At 35.5% G+C, this 14,341-nt stretch overlaps 1 protein-coding gene across 1 annotated transcript in view; it reads right to left on the reverse strand.

Annotated features, from left to right (window-relative positions):
- Nucleotides 1-14,341, reverse strand: part of CAMK4 (calcium/calmodulin dependent protein kinase IV) — a 251,074-nt gene that overhangs the window by 197,568 nt on the left and 39,165 nt on the right. Inside the window, exon 2 of the mRNA XM_044657613.1 lies at nucleotides 7,919-7,997. Coding sequence (XP_044513548.1) covers nucleotides 7,919-7,997 — 79 coding nt within the window. The remainder of the gene's footprint in view (nucleotides 1-7,918; nucleotides 7,998-14,341) is intronic.

Genomic DNA, 14,341 nt, shown 5'->3' on the forward strand with positions numbered 1-14,341 from the left:
CTACAAGAAACACATATGAGGCGGGTAGACATACACAAGTTTAAGGTTAAGGGCTTGAGCAAAACCTTTTGGGCATCAAATGAGAAAAAGAAGGCAGGAGTGGCTATTATGATTTCTGATAAAGCCAAAGTTAAAATAGATATGATTAAAAAAGACAGGGAAGGTCATTACATCCTGATTAAAGGCAGTATAGACAATGAAGAAATAACAGTGCTCAATATGTATGCACCAAGAGGCATAGCATCCAAATTCATAATGGAGAAACTGGCAGAGCTCAAGAAGGAAATAGATAGTAAAACCATAATAGTGGGAGATCTAAATACTCCTCTTTCAGATCTAGATAAATCAAACTGAAAAATAAGTAAGAAAGAGGTAAGAGAGGTGAATGAAGTCCTAGAAAAATTAGATTTAATGGACATGTGGAGAAAAATAAATAGGGACAAAAAGGAATACACCTTCTTTTCAGCTGCACATGGCACATTCACAAAGATTGACCATGTTATAGGGCATAGAACTATTGCAAACAAATGCAAACGAGCAGAAATAATAAATGTAACCTTCTCAGATCATAATGCAATAAAAATAATAATTAGTAAGGGCACCTGGACAGGAAAATCAAAAACTAATTGGAAAATAAATAATATGATTCTCCAAAACCAATTTGTCAAAGAAGGAATCATAGAAACAATCAATAATTTCATTGAAGAAAATGACAATGATGAGACATCCTACCAAACTCTGTGGGATGCAGCCAAGGCAGTACTCAGGGGAAAATTTATGTCCTTGAGTGCATATATTAACAAATTAAGGAGGGCAGAGATTAATAAATTGGGTATGCAACTCAAAAAATTAGAAAGCAAGCAAATTAAAAACCCCCAGATGAAAACTAAATTAGAAATACTAAAAATTAAGGGAGAAATTAATAAAATCAAAAGTAAAAGAACTATTGAATTAATAAATAAGACTAGAAGCTGGTATTTTGAAAAACAGATAAAATAGACAAAGTACTGGTCAATCTAATAAAAAAAAAGGAAAGAAGAAAACCAAATTGACAGTATCAAAGATGAAAAGGGAGACCTCACCTCTAATGAAGGGGAAATTAAGGCAATCATTAAAAACTATTTCGCCCAATTATATGGCAACAAATATAACAATTTAGAAGATATGGATGAATATTTATAAAAATATAAACTGCCTAGATTAACAGCAGAATAAATAGAATACCTAAATAATCCCATATCGGAAATAGAAATTGAACAAGCCATCAAAGAACTCCCTAAGAAAAAATCACCAGGACCTGATGGATTCACAAGTGAATTCTATCAGACATTCAAAGAACAACTAATCCCAATACTATACAAATTATTTGATATGATAAGCAAAGAAGGAGTCCTACCAAATTCCTTTTATGACACAAATATGGTACTGATTCCAAAGCCAGGTAGACCAAAAACAGAGAAAGAAAACTATAGACCAATATCCCTAATGAATATAGATGCAAAAATCTTAAATAGAATATTAGCAAAGAGACTCCAACAAGTAATTAAGAAGATCATCCACCATGATCAGGTGGGATTTATACCAGGAATGCAAGGATGGTTCAACATTAGGAAAACCATTCACCTAATTGATCATATCAACAGTCTAACAACCAAAAATCACATGATTATCTCAATAGATGCTGAAAAAGCCTTCGACAAAATACAGCATCCATTCCTATTGAAAACAATGAAAAGTATAGGAATGGAAGGACCTTTCCTAAAAATAATTAAAAGTATATACCTAAAACCATCAACAAGCATTATATGCAATGGGGATAAATTAGAAGCCTTCCCAATAAGATCAGGAGTGAAACAAGGATGCCCATTATCACCTCTATTATTCAACATAGTACTAGAAACACTAGCAGTAGCAATTAGAGAAGAAAAAGAAATTGAAGGTATCAAAATGGGAAAAGAGGAGACTAAGCTATCACTCTTTGCAGATGATATGATGGTCTACTTAAAAAATCCTAGAGAATCAACTAAGAAGCTGGTAGAAATAATCAACAACTTTAGCAAAGTTGCAGGATACAAAATAAATGCACATAAATCATCAGCATTTCTATACATCTCCAACCCACTAGTGCAGCAAGAAGTAGAAAGAGAAACACCATTTAAAATCACCCTAGACAATATAAAATACTTGGGAATCTATCTACCAAAACAAACACAGCAATTATATGAAAACAACTACAAAACACTTTCCAAACAAATAAAACTGGATCTCAACAATTGGAAAGCCATTAATTGTTCATGGGTAGGACGAGCTAACATAATAAAAATGACCATCCTACCCAAATTAATATACCTATTTAGCGCCATACCTATCAAATTACCAAAAAACTTCTTCATTGAATTAGGAAAAACTATAACAAATTTCATTTGGAATAACAAAAGATCAAGAATATCAAGGGAAATAATGAAAAAAAATGTGAAGGAAGGGGACCTAGCAGTACCAGATATTAAACTATACTATAAAGCAGCAGTCATTAAAACAATATGGTACTGGCTAAGAGACAGAAGGGAGGATCAGTGGAACAGACTTGGGGTAAATGACATCAGCAAGACAGTGTATGATAAACCCAAAGAGCCCAACTTTTGGGACATGAATCCACTATTTGACAAAAACTGCTGGGAAATTTGGAAAACAATATGGGAGAGATCTCACACTCTACACCAAGATAAATTCAAAATGGGTGAATAACTTGAATATAAAGAGGGAAACTATAAATAAGTTAAGTGAACACAAAATAGTATACCTGTCAGATCTCTGGGAAAGGAAAGATTTTAAAACCAAGCAAGAGTTAGAGAAAATTACAAAATGTAAATTAAATGGTTTTGATTATATTAAGCTAAAAAGCTTTTGTACAAACAAAAACAATATAGTCAAAATCAGAAGGGAAACAACAAATTGAGAAAAAATCTTTATAACAAAAAACTCTGACAGGGGTCTAATTACTCAAATATACAAGGAGTTAAGTCAATTGTATAAAAAAATCAAGCCATTCCCCAATTGATAAATGGGCAAGAGACATGAATAGGCAATTTTAAGGTAAAGAAATCAAAAATATCAATAAGCACATGAGAAAGTGTTCTACATCTCTAATAATTAGAGAAATGCAAATCAAAACAACTCTGAGGTACCACCTCACACCTAGCAGATTGGCTAAAATGAAAGAAGGGGAGAGTAATGAATGTTGGAGGGGATGTGGCAAAATTGGGGCATTAATGCATTGCTGGTGGAGTTGTGAACTGATCCAACCATTCTGGATGGCAATTTGGAACTATGCTCAAAGGGCTATAAAAGACTGCCTGCCCTTTGATCCAGCCATACCATTGTTGGGTTCATACCCCAAAGAGATCATAGATAAACAGACTTGTAAGAAAATATTTATAGCTGCATTTTTTGTGGTGGCAAAAAGCTGGAAAAGGAGAGAATATCCTTCAATTGGGAAATGGCTGAACAAACTGTGGTATATGCTGGTGATGGAATACTATTGGGCTAAAAGGAATAATAAACTAGAGGAGTTCCAGGTGAACTGGAAAGACCTCCAGGAACTGATGCAGAGCAAAAGGAGACTGTACACAGAGACTGATATACTATGGTAATATTCGAATACAATGGACTTCTGTACCAGCAGCAATGCAATAACACAGGACAGTTCTGAGGGATTTATGGTAAAGAATGCTACCCACATTCAGAGGAAGGACTACAGGAGAGGAAACATATAAGAAAAACAAATGCTTGAACGCATGGGCTGAGGAGGACATGATTGGGGATGTGGACTCGAAACTACCACACCAATGCAACTAACAACAATTTGGAAATAGGTCTTGAACAAGGACACATTTTAAAACCAGTGGAAATGTGCGTCGGTCATGGGTGGGGGGGATAGCGGGGGGTGAAGGAGAAAGTAGGAGCTTGAATCATGTAACCATATTAAAAATGAATATTAATAAATGATTAAAAAATTAAAAATATATATATATATCCACACACACACACACACACAAAGAGTATGTTAAAACTACATATATGTGTGTATGAATTTAAATAAGGTCAATTTACCTAAAAGGAATGACAAGGGTATGAAGGAACATTCAAAATTAAATAGTCATGCCTGGCCTATTTAGTTACTAGCATATGCAACTAAATGTTCTGCTTCTATTACCACCAGCTTTCTAAGACACCAGTTATATACTTTGATTAATTAGTCACTAAATCCTGAAAATATATTTCCACAATATAAATCAGATTTATCCCTTCCTTTCAGGTCCCATTGCAACCACCCTCATTCAGGTCCTTCTCTCCTTTCATTTGATCTATAGAATAGCTCCCAACTGGTATTCAAGTCTAGTTTCTTTATCACTCTTTTGTACTATTAATCAAGTAATATTCCTAATGTACTATCCTGATCTTGTTACCACAATCCTTAAATCTATCAATTGCCTAACAAAAAAAAGCACAAATTCCAGATCCTGGTATTCAAAGTCCTCCAAACTCTCATTCTTCGAGGTTTATTTCATACCTCCATACCTCTCTGCTTCAAAAATTATATTTTCTAGCCAGTGTGTTTGTGTATGTGTGTGTGTATAGACATATATATATATATATATATATATATATGTCCATTTTGAGTTTCTCATGGTACTTGCTATGTGATACTGGTCTAATAAACCTCCTAATTTATGATAAAATGCTATCCATTTCTGAAAGTATTTTTTATCAAATAATGAGTCCCTGCTTCTATATACTTAAACAGTCTATTACTTACCCCTCATTTCTTATCAATGTGAGCAGTTCTCTTTCATTGAAATATAATCTCTAGGCTTTTTTCTTTGCCTTGGCTTTCGAGTAGTCCAATGATTTAAATTTTCTTTCCATGATCTGTTTTCCAGGTCAGTTAGTTTTTATATAGGGCACCTTGTGTTAACTTTTTTTTTCAATTTTCAGATTACATTTTTTAAATTTCTCATTTTCTCATGGAGACATTAATTTCAGTTTGGTCCATTCTAATTTTCATCAGAATCTATTACTTTGTTAAAGTTATATTTTATGTCAAGCTATTAATTCTCTTTCTAAAACTCTTCTCCATAGATCTCATTTTCCTTCCATTTTTTTCCTCTAGTTCTCTCATTTCAATTGTAAAATCATTTTAAAATTCCTATGTCTTTTATTTTGGGACTTCTTTTTTTAGATAATTTTTCAGAGTTTTTTAAAATTTTATTTTTTTACCAATTACATGCAATAAAAAAATTCCACATTTTTTAAAACCAATTATATGCAATAGCAAATTTCCACAGTTTTCTAGGTTATATGAACAACCTTATCTCCCTCCTTCTTTTCCCCCTCCCAGTGCTGGCAGGTCATTCAATCAGGATTATCATGCAAAACACATTTCCATATTGTTCATTTTTATGTAATTTTATGAAACCAAAATCTAAAAACATAAACTCAAATAAACAATTGAAAAATCATATGCTTTTATCTGCATTCTGATTCCAACAATTCTTTCTCTGGAGGTGGATAGCATTCTTTGTCATAAGTCTGTGAAAACTGTCCTAGATCATTGTATTGCTGATAATAGCTAAGTCTATCACAGTTGATCATTTCACAATATTGCTATTACTGTGTATGATGTTGTCCTGGTTCTGCTTATTTCACTCTGCATCAGTCCTCTTCTAATTGATCTTTTGAGCAAGCTGTATTCTTCTTCAAGACTTTGTATGCGTTTTGGAGTTTTCCTCTTCTTTTGGGTTTGTATCCTAGATATCCCTAGAATCTTAATAATTCTTTTCTTCCTGTATTCATTCTTCAAGACTCATCTCCCAAATTTGGGCCTTTGTACTATTTACTAGGTAAGGGTAAGCTCTATAAATTTCTATTGTGTAGCTGGTTTTGGCCCATCTTAAATGGTGTCTTACTGCTAAAGTAAGAGCAACAGCATTATGTCTCTGTGCTAATCTGAGGGTATGGCTATGAGGTAACTGAGGGTATGGTAACTGAGGTAACCCTCTCCTGGGTTAGAATGGCAGTGCATTGACTCTATTTTACTCCAGGGATTTGGCTCTAAGATTCTCTCTCTTGGGTTAGAGCAATAGTTCTCTACCCTGGGCTCAGTAACTGAATCTCAGATAGCCTTTCCTTGGTCAGCAAGATAGATTTTCAGCTTTCTTCTTTATTTGGCAATTGAGCCCAAGATCCCAATCACCTATCTAGGATTAGAAAGAAAATAGCATAGTCTTGTTTTACTTCTTAGTTCCAGAATCTTAGTTGTGATTCTGGCCCACCTTGTTTCATAATACCCGCCCAAGACACTTATCTTTTGGTTAAACTGTGATCTGGTGTTTGAAAGATGACACACTTTTGTTTCTTTTTAGATTGATGAATTCCTTTGTCTTGCATGCTTCTGAAATTTTTGCTAGAGTTTAGAGAATTAAGCTATACTATTTCCTTCACCTTGATATCCTTACTAGTCTCTGCTACTACTGCTTCCTTGTAGAATTTTTAAATTAACTTCTCATAGCAAGCTGATTCTATTCTTGGTTCTCAATACAGATGCTCCATTAGCTATTCTAGGTGCTAATGAAAAAGTCCAGGTCTCATATTCTCTCTCTCTCTCTCTTTCTCTCTCTCTCTCTCTCTCTCTCTCTCTCTCTCTCTCTCTCTCTCTCTCTCTCTCACACACACACACACACACACACACACACACACACACACACACACACAGAGTTACTGAATACTTCTCAAGGACTTAACCAGAATGTAGACTCTCCTAGTAGACCACTTGCTTAAATCTCTCAGTTCTACAACTCAATATTTTATATATGATCCTCAGGGCATGGCCAGATTTTCTCAGCTCATCAAAGGATGCTTCCTGTTCAGTGTCACTCACTATATCCGATGTATTTCAAAGACTTTTCAATTAGTTTAACATCTTACATTGTTGATTTTTTGACAGACATATCACCTTGGGTTTCAGGCATCTATGTGTGTACGCATATAATTGTGGGGGAGGGAGGTATATCTTATCATTTTATTCAGGTGGAATGGAATACTTTTCTAGGTTGCCTCACTCTTCCACATACGACTTTTCAGGATCATAACTGTTAATTGCAACTGGGGGCTGCCCAATGAGAGACCAACTCATATGAGTATGTTTAGCATGTTATGCTTGAAGCAATCCCTCAAATGAATTTTGAAATATGCATAAATGTTCTGTGACTGTTCCTTCCACTGACCCAGTAGTGAAGAAAAGACCCCTTTGATTTGTTACTAACTCAGAGTAGAATATAAATACAAAAGACTTCTAGGGAAACAACTAAAGTCTTTTTTTTCCCCTGGATATAATACAAAGGAAGGTGGAGAAAAGGACCAACTTACCCGATCAGAGTATTCTGTATACACTTCCTCTTCTACTTCAACAATTAATTAAAAAAATCAATTTCTTTATCTCATGGATAATAGGCCAGAAACATTCAGACTGTCTATGCTTAATACTGAACATATGTGGATTATTATGCCATCATGAAATTCAAGTAGCAGGCTCACTAAGCCTCTCCATGCAATTTGGTAACAGGCAAAACACATAATACATTTTCTGAGGATGGGACCCCAACCTCCATTACATACACAAAACTGCTTCTTTCCTACCTCAAAGATTTAAATATCATTTTAGTTAAAACAGAGATAAGACCACAAATTCCTTTTAAAGATCCATGAAATTCCTATCACACAAAATTTTTATTGTTTTTTAAGATGATAGTCAACCAGGGAGAAGATTGTCTTTTCCCATGATCATTTTAAGTCCACGTCCCAGAATCCTCCTGTCTCTGCAGTACCTTAGAAATGAAGATATAAAATTAAATACACTTACTGTTTTCTTTAGCACTTTGAGAGCATAAGGTTTCTGGGTCCCCTTCTGGACACATCTGTACACAATTGATGTAGCACCCCTTGAAGAGACAGAAAGGATGAACAGGAAAAAAAGAAACAAAAAACCTGTTATGTTCTGAACTAGTAGTCTACAAACTTTTCTTGATAGTGTATCCTATCAATAAAAAAAAATTGAGCACACATTCTGAATTCATATATTACTTATTTGTAAGTTATAAGTGTGTGTATATGTGTGCATATACCACTGTGTTGATAAAGGTGGTAAAGTAGTAATTACTACTGTCATAGCTGTCCTACTCTTCACAAAAGTAGAGATCATAGTCTTCTTAGAAATTCCAAATGAGGTATTTTAGGTACATCTAAATATACCTATGCAACATGGGTGTCAAAAATCCTATAGTTTGATTTAAATTCTTTAAGCATGAATCTCATTTACACTATCCCTGGTGGAAACATACACAGGCTCTGATTCAAAAGGCAGCTCATTCCAATTTTGGACATATCTCATTATTAAGAAGTTCTTCCTTACAAAGAACTGGAGGAATTCCACGTGAACTGGAATGACCTCCAGGAATTGAGCAGATCCAGGAGAACATTATACACAGAGACAGATACACTGTAGTACAATTGAACATAACAGACTTCTCTACTAGCAGCAATACAAGAATCCAGAGCAAGGCTGAGGTACTTATGAGAAAGAAAACTAGCCACATTCAGAGAAAGAACTGTGGGAGTAGAAACACAGAAGGAAAACAACTATTTGAACACATGGATTGATGGGGATATTGTTGGGGATGGAGACACTAAACGATAACTCTAGTCCAACTATGAATAATATGGAATTAGGTCTTGATCAATGATACATGTAAACCCCAGTGGAATTGTGCATCAACTAAGGGGAGTTAGGGGAATTTGGGGGAGAGGGAAAGAACATGAAATATGTAACTATGGGAAAATATTCAAAAGAAAAAAATCACAAAATGTAAAATAAATAATTTTGACTACATTAAAAAAAAGTTCTTCCTTATTTTGAAATGAAATTGTTCTCCAAGTAATTTCTATTCATTGTTCTAGTTCTATTCTCTAGGACTATATAGAATAAATCTGATCTCTCCCCTTTCACATGAAAATTTTTCCAAAAATGTCTTTCTTTACTTTTCTCTTCTCAAATTAATAATGGTCAGACTTTAACTCCACACCACAGCTAGTTATATGCAGTGCGATGGTTGAATGATTAAATATTATCTATCAGAAAACATTCTGCACCATAAAAAGTAAGAGACAAATTCTGATACAGTTTTTCCATGGTTTCTCTAAGACTTTAAGATATTTTCTTAGCCTCTTTCCTTCTGATATGCTTTATAAAAATGCTGAGAGTCCAAAAACCAAAATGTGTGCAAATATGTCTACATATGTCTACACACATGAAATTGATTTAAACATATGTATATACACATTAGATATGCATATATGTGTATATTTGTGTTTATGTTTTGAGTACTTCACAAGAAAGGTACTCCCCAGATTTAAGTTTCTATTATCTAAATTACATTCTTATTAGAATAGCTAATTCACCAGACTATTAGGAAATCAGTAAGAAGGTATCTCAAAATAGTTTACATTAATAAGGATATTAACATTAAGTAGTTTATAAAATGTGATGAGACTTAACAAGAGTGCTGAATTTGGAAACAAAAGGCCTAAGGTCAAATTCCAACTTTGCTATCTGCTACCTGTGTGACCTTGGATAAAGTAACTGGGCTTCAGTTTCTTTATCTATAAAAGAGGGAGGTTGGACTATTTGAACTCCTAGCATCTTTCTATTTATAAATATTATGCTCCTAAAATTTGAACTTTTCCTACATCAAAGCCTTCTTTCTGATCTTTGGTTGCTGGATGTTGACTAAAAAAAATATGCACATGTACTTGTGTTCCTCTATGCCTTAGAGTAAAAGGACTCAACCCCTAATGTTCTCAAATATTGTTGAGTATAGGAACTAGAATATCTGGCATGGTCTGGTTCTTGGTACTGGCTTTTAATCATTGCTGCTTCCTTTTCTAAGTGCTCACAAACAATTCCTTTAATAAACTCAGTGAATTGAGAGACAGGCCTAGAGATAGGAGGTCCTGGGTTCAAATCTAACCTCAGACACTTTCCAGCTGTGTGACCCAGGGCAAGTCACCTAAGCCCCATTGCCTAACCCTTACCACTCTTCTACCTTAGAACCAATACACAGTATTAATTCTAAGATGGAAAGTAATGGCTTAAAATAATAATAACAATTTGTTTTCTAATTCTTCCACAAATAGACTCCAAGGCAGTTGTCCTATATTTTGTAGAGTCAAATTCTCCTTGTTTTTGAAATTTTGGACAACATAAATTCTTCACTATGCATAAACTGGAGATTGAGACATATGGCTGAAGTGAACTGGAACTGAGGCCATCCAGAACTAGTGATTGGACAGTTGGTAAAGGCCAGTCAGCATTTTTAGAGGTGGCTAGATAGTGCAGTGACTAGAACTCTGGGCCAGAAATCAGGAAGATCTAAGTTCAAATTGGTCTCCAACACTTACTAACTTCGTGACCCTGAACAAGTCATTTGACATCTCTTTGCCTATTTCCTCAATTGTAAAATGGGAATAATAATAGTACCTATACCTCTTTTAGGTTCTTGTGAGTCTCAAATGAGATATAAAACATTGACTATAGTGCCTGATACATTGTAAGCACTATGTAAATGCTATTATGATTCAAGGAACAACTCCCATCATACATGGGAAAGTAAGTTTTGATACATTTCCTGGCATACATTTATTTTAGTCATTCCTAAATGGACAACATTTTAGTTTCTAATTTTTTGAAACTACCACATAGCTACCACAAAAAGAGTCAATATAAATATTTTCTACATATACATCTTTTGTCTATTTCACTCACTCTATCATTTTTTAAAACCTTACCTTCAGGGCCAGCTGGGTGGCTCAGTGGATTGAGAGCCAGGACTAGAGACAGGAGGCTTCTAGGTTCAAATCTGGCCTCAGACATTTTCCTAGCTGTGTGACTCTGGGCAAGTTACTTGACCCCCATTACCTGCCCTTACCACTCTTCTGCTTTCAAGCCAATACACAATATTGACTCCAAGATGGAAGGTAAGGGTTAAAAAAAAATCTTACCTTCTGTCTTATCTTAATCAGTACTGTGTATTGGTTCCAAGGTAGAAGAGCAGTAATGGCTAGGCAATTGGGGTTAAGTGGCTTGCCCAGGGTCACACAGCTAGGAAGTGTCTAAGACCAGAATTTCCTATCTCCAGGCTTGACTGAGCCACTTAAGCTGCCACAAATCTCTCATTCACTCTTGCTCTCATTCTCTCCTTAAATTTCTTTGAAATATAAGCTTAGTTATAGTTAGGTCAAAGGACATGTACAATTTGGTGACTTTCTGGACATAGTTCCAAACTGCTTTCTAAAATAACTAAATAAATTCCCTGTACTGCCAATCATTTCAGATAAGGTGCCAACTTGCTTTGGTAAGCATTGGTAGCTTCCCATCCAGGAATTCCCTATACCAGTGATATCACATGTCTAGGCCCCATATCTCTGTAGTTTGGGAAAAGTGGAGAGATCATAATGAACTAAAACAGAATGAGACCACAGACGCAACATAAACAAAAGAAAAATATTAGCTTAATTACATTAGGCTAAATTTTGGACCCAATATCCCCAGGCAAAAAATTCACAGGAGCCTTCCAAACCCTTAGTTAGGGTAAGTTACAAAATAAGCAACTCTCCAACCACCAAGGACTACTTGGCCAGTGTTTAAAGTCAGTACAGATGGATATAAATGCCATGAATAATTTTGACAATTTTCTTTAGAACTAGCATATTTTAAAGAAGTATTTAAACTTAGTACAGTTGGTAAAAATCCCATTTTCCTGCTTAGATATCCAGACCTCCTCCTTTTATTTTTCTATCCTTAAAAAGTTTAAAATTCTTTTGAGTGACTAAAAGTTCTTCTTAGCTATGTAATGAAACAAGATCTCTAGTTAACATTTTTTCAGCCTCATCCCTACTCAATGAGGCAGAACCTAGGGGTCAATATGATGGAGTTCAGCTACATAGGATTCCTTCCTCAGCAATTTTATGGAATTTATATCAGATAAAAAAGTAGTAATATAATCATACTACTTATGATATTGGTCAAATCTGAATATATTGCCTCCTCTGCCAACAATTCAATAAATGCCAGTGGCTCCATATTAACTTCAGGAATGGAATCCTTGTCTTTTAAAGCCCTTCATGTCCTGGGCCCTATCCAGTGACCTCCTTGTTATTTCTGTCAGTAAACAACCATTTATTTAACACCTAAAAATAATTCCTACTCTCAGAGCACTCATGGTCCAATGGGGAAGACAACATGCAAACAACTCTAAACAAGTAAGATATATATATGATAACCTGAAAATAATCAGTGGAGGGAAGGTACTAGAATAAAGTAGGATAAGAAAAGGTTTCCTATAGCAGCTAGGACTTGAAGGAATCCAAAGAGGTCACAAGGTAGAGAAGAGGAAGAAGAGTATCTCAGGCATGTAAGACAACTAGTAGAAGTTCCTGGAGAGGTGAGGAGTGTCTGGTGTGAAAAACAATAAGGAGGTTAGTATCAATGGTTAATATCAATAGGAAAGTGTGAGGTATAAGACTGGAAAAATGTGTGTGAGTAGGAAGCTATAAAGAACTTTGAATGTTAGAGAACTTTTATATTTGATCCTGAAGGTAATAGAAGATCACTGGAGTTTATTAAGTAGAGGAATGATATGGTCACCATTGACGATGTGTGAAAATTGAAATTTCATAATCAAAGTAAAAGTTGAAAATTTGGTGACTAAAGTGAAAATTACTTTGGTAGCTGAATGGAGGATGGTCTAGAGTAATGTGTAAATAGAATTAGCCAGATCCCATTAATAGTCAAAAATCTACTCAACCCAGGCATGCTAATGATGTCACTCCCACCTCCCTTAGTGGGGAGGGGAGACGAGTTACCCACACGTGACAATAAGTAACAAATCAAGAATAAGGGACTGCCCTTTGGGCAGTCCAAATCAATGTAGAAACTGCCATTTGTCCATTTGAATTAGAGGTGGACCACAGGAAGTGATGAAAGACATGATCTCTTTAAGTAAGTGAGTGAACTTCCTGTGGGGGCAGTTGCCGTCTGGAACTGGAGGAAGAAGCATCTCCTGAGACCACAGACAGCTTACACTCTGTATTGTCACGTGGGTAAGTTAGGCTGGCTTCCTTGGCCTAGCTGGGCCAATTCTAAACTCTGCCTATCTGGCTGTTGGGCCTTGTGGCTTACAGCTTCATTTTATTTAGACTTCTAACCTCCCTCTCCTCCTTATCCCTACTTTACCTTCCTGATTGTAAATAAACTCCTCAACCCGATGCTGACTTGGGTCTGATTTAATTACGGAATCAACCTGAATTGTTGATTCCTGGCGGCCACATATTTTTAATATATAGCTATAATAACTAAATTTTATTTCTTACAGTAAGGAGAAACTCATGGCAGGTCTACCAACCAACTTAATAGAACTGGTGAGGTAATGAGGTCCTGCACCAGAGTGGTAGCACTGTCAAAGGAAAAAATAATGTACGAAGGTAAAACCAACAGACCTTAGCAGTGCATTGAAGATGAATTGTATTGAATATGGAATATGGAAATAGGGAGGCGAAAGAGAATAAGGAGTTAAGGTTTACACTTTAGACTTTTCGGTGACTGGGATGATGGTTGTTCCCTTATTTATTTATTTGTTTGTTTGTTTGTTTTTAAAGCCCTTAACTTCTGTGTATTGGCTCCTTGGTGGAAGAGTGGTAAGGGTGAGCAATGGGGGCCCAAGGTCACACAGCTGGGAAGTGTCTGAGGCCGGATTTGAACCTAGGACCTCCCATCTCTAGGCCTGGCTCTCAATCCACTGAGCTACCCAGCTGCCCCTGATGGTTGTTCCCTTAACAATAACCTGGAAGCTTGGAAGGGACAAGGGTTTTGAGAAGAGATAATGACTTCAGTTTTGGCATATTGAGTTTTAAATGTCTATGAGCATCACATTTGAAAATGTGAGACTAGAATTTAGCAGAGAGGTTAGGATTGTACAAATAGATTTGAGAATATTACCATAGTGATGATCATTGAATCCATGGGAAATGATGGGAGCACCAAGTGAAACAATATAAAAGAAAAAAAAATCCCAAACAGAGCCCTGTGTGTTATCCATAATTAGCAGGTGTGACCTGAATAAAGAACAGCAAAAGAGACTAAGGAGTGGTCAAATTGGTAGGGGGAAAACCAGGAGAGAGTAGTGTCATGAAAATCTAAAGAAAAGAATACCAAAAAGAAGGGGATCAACAG

This window comes from Gracilinanus agilis, chromosome 1, assembly GCF_016433145.1.
Source record: "Gracilinanus agilis isolate LMUSP501 chromosome 1, AgileGrace, whole genome shotgun sequence".
NCBI classification, from domain to species: Eukaryota; Metazoa; Chordata; class Mammalia; order Didelphimorphia; family Didelphidae; genus Gracilinanus; species Gracilinanus agilis.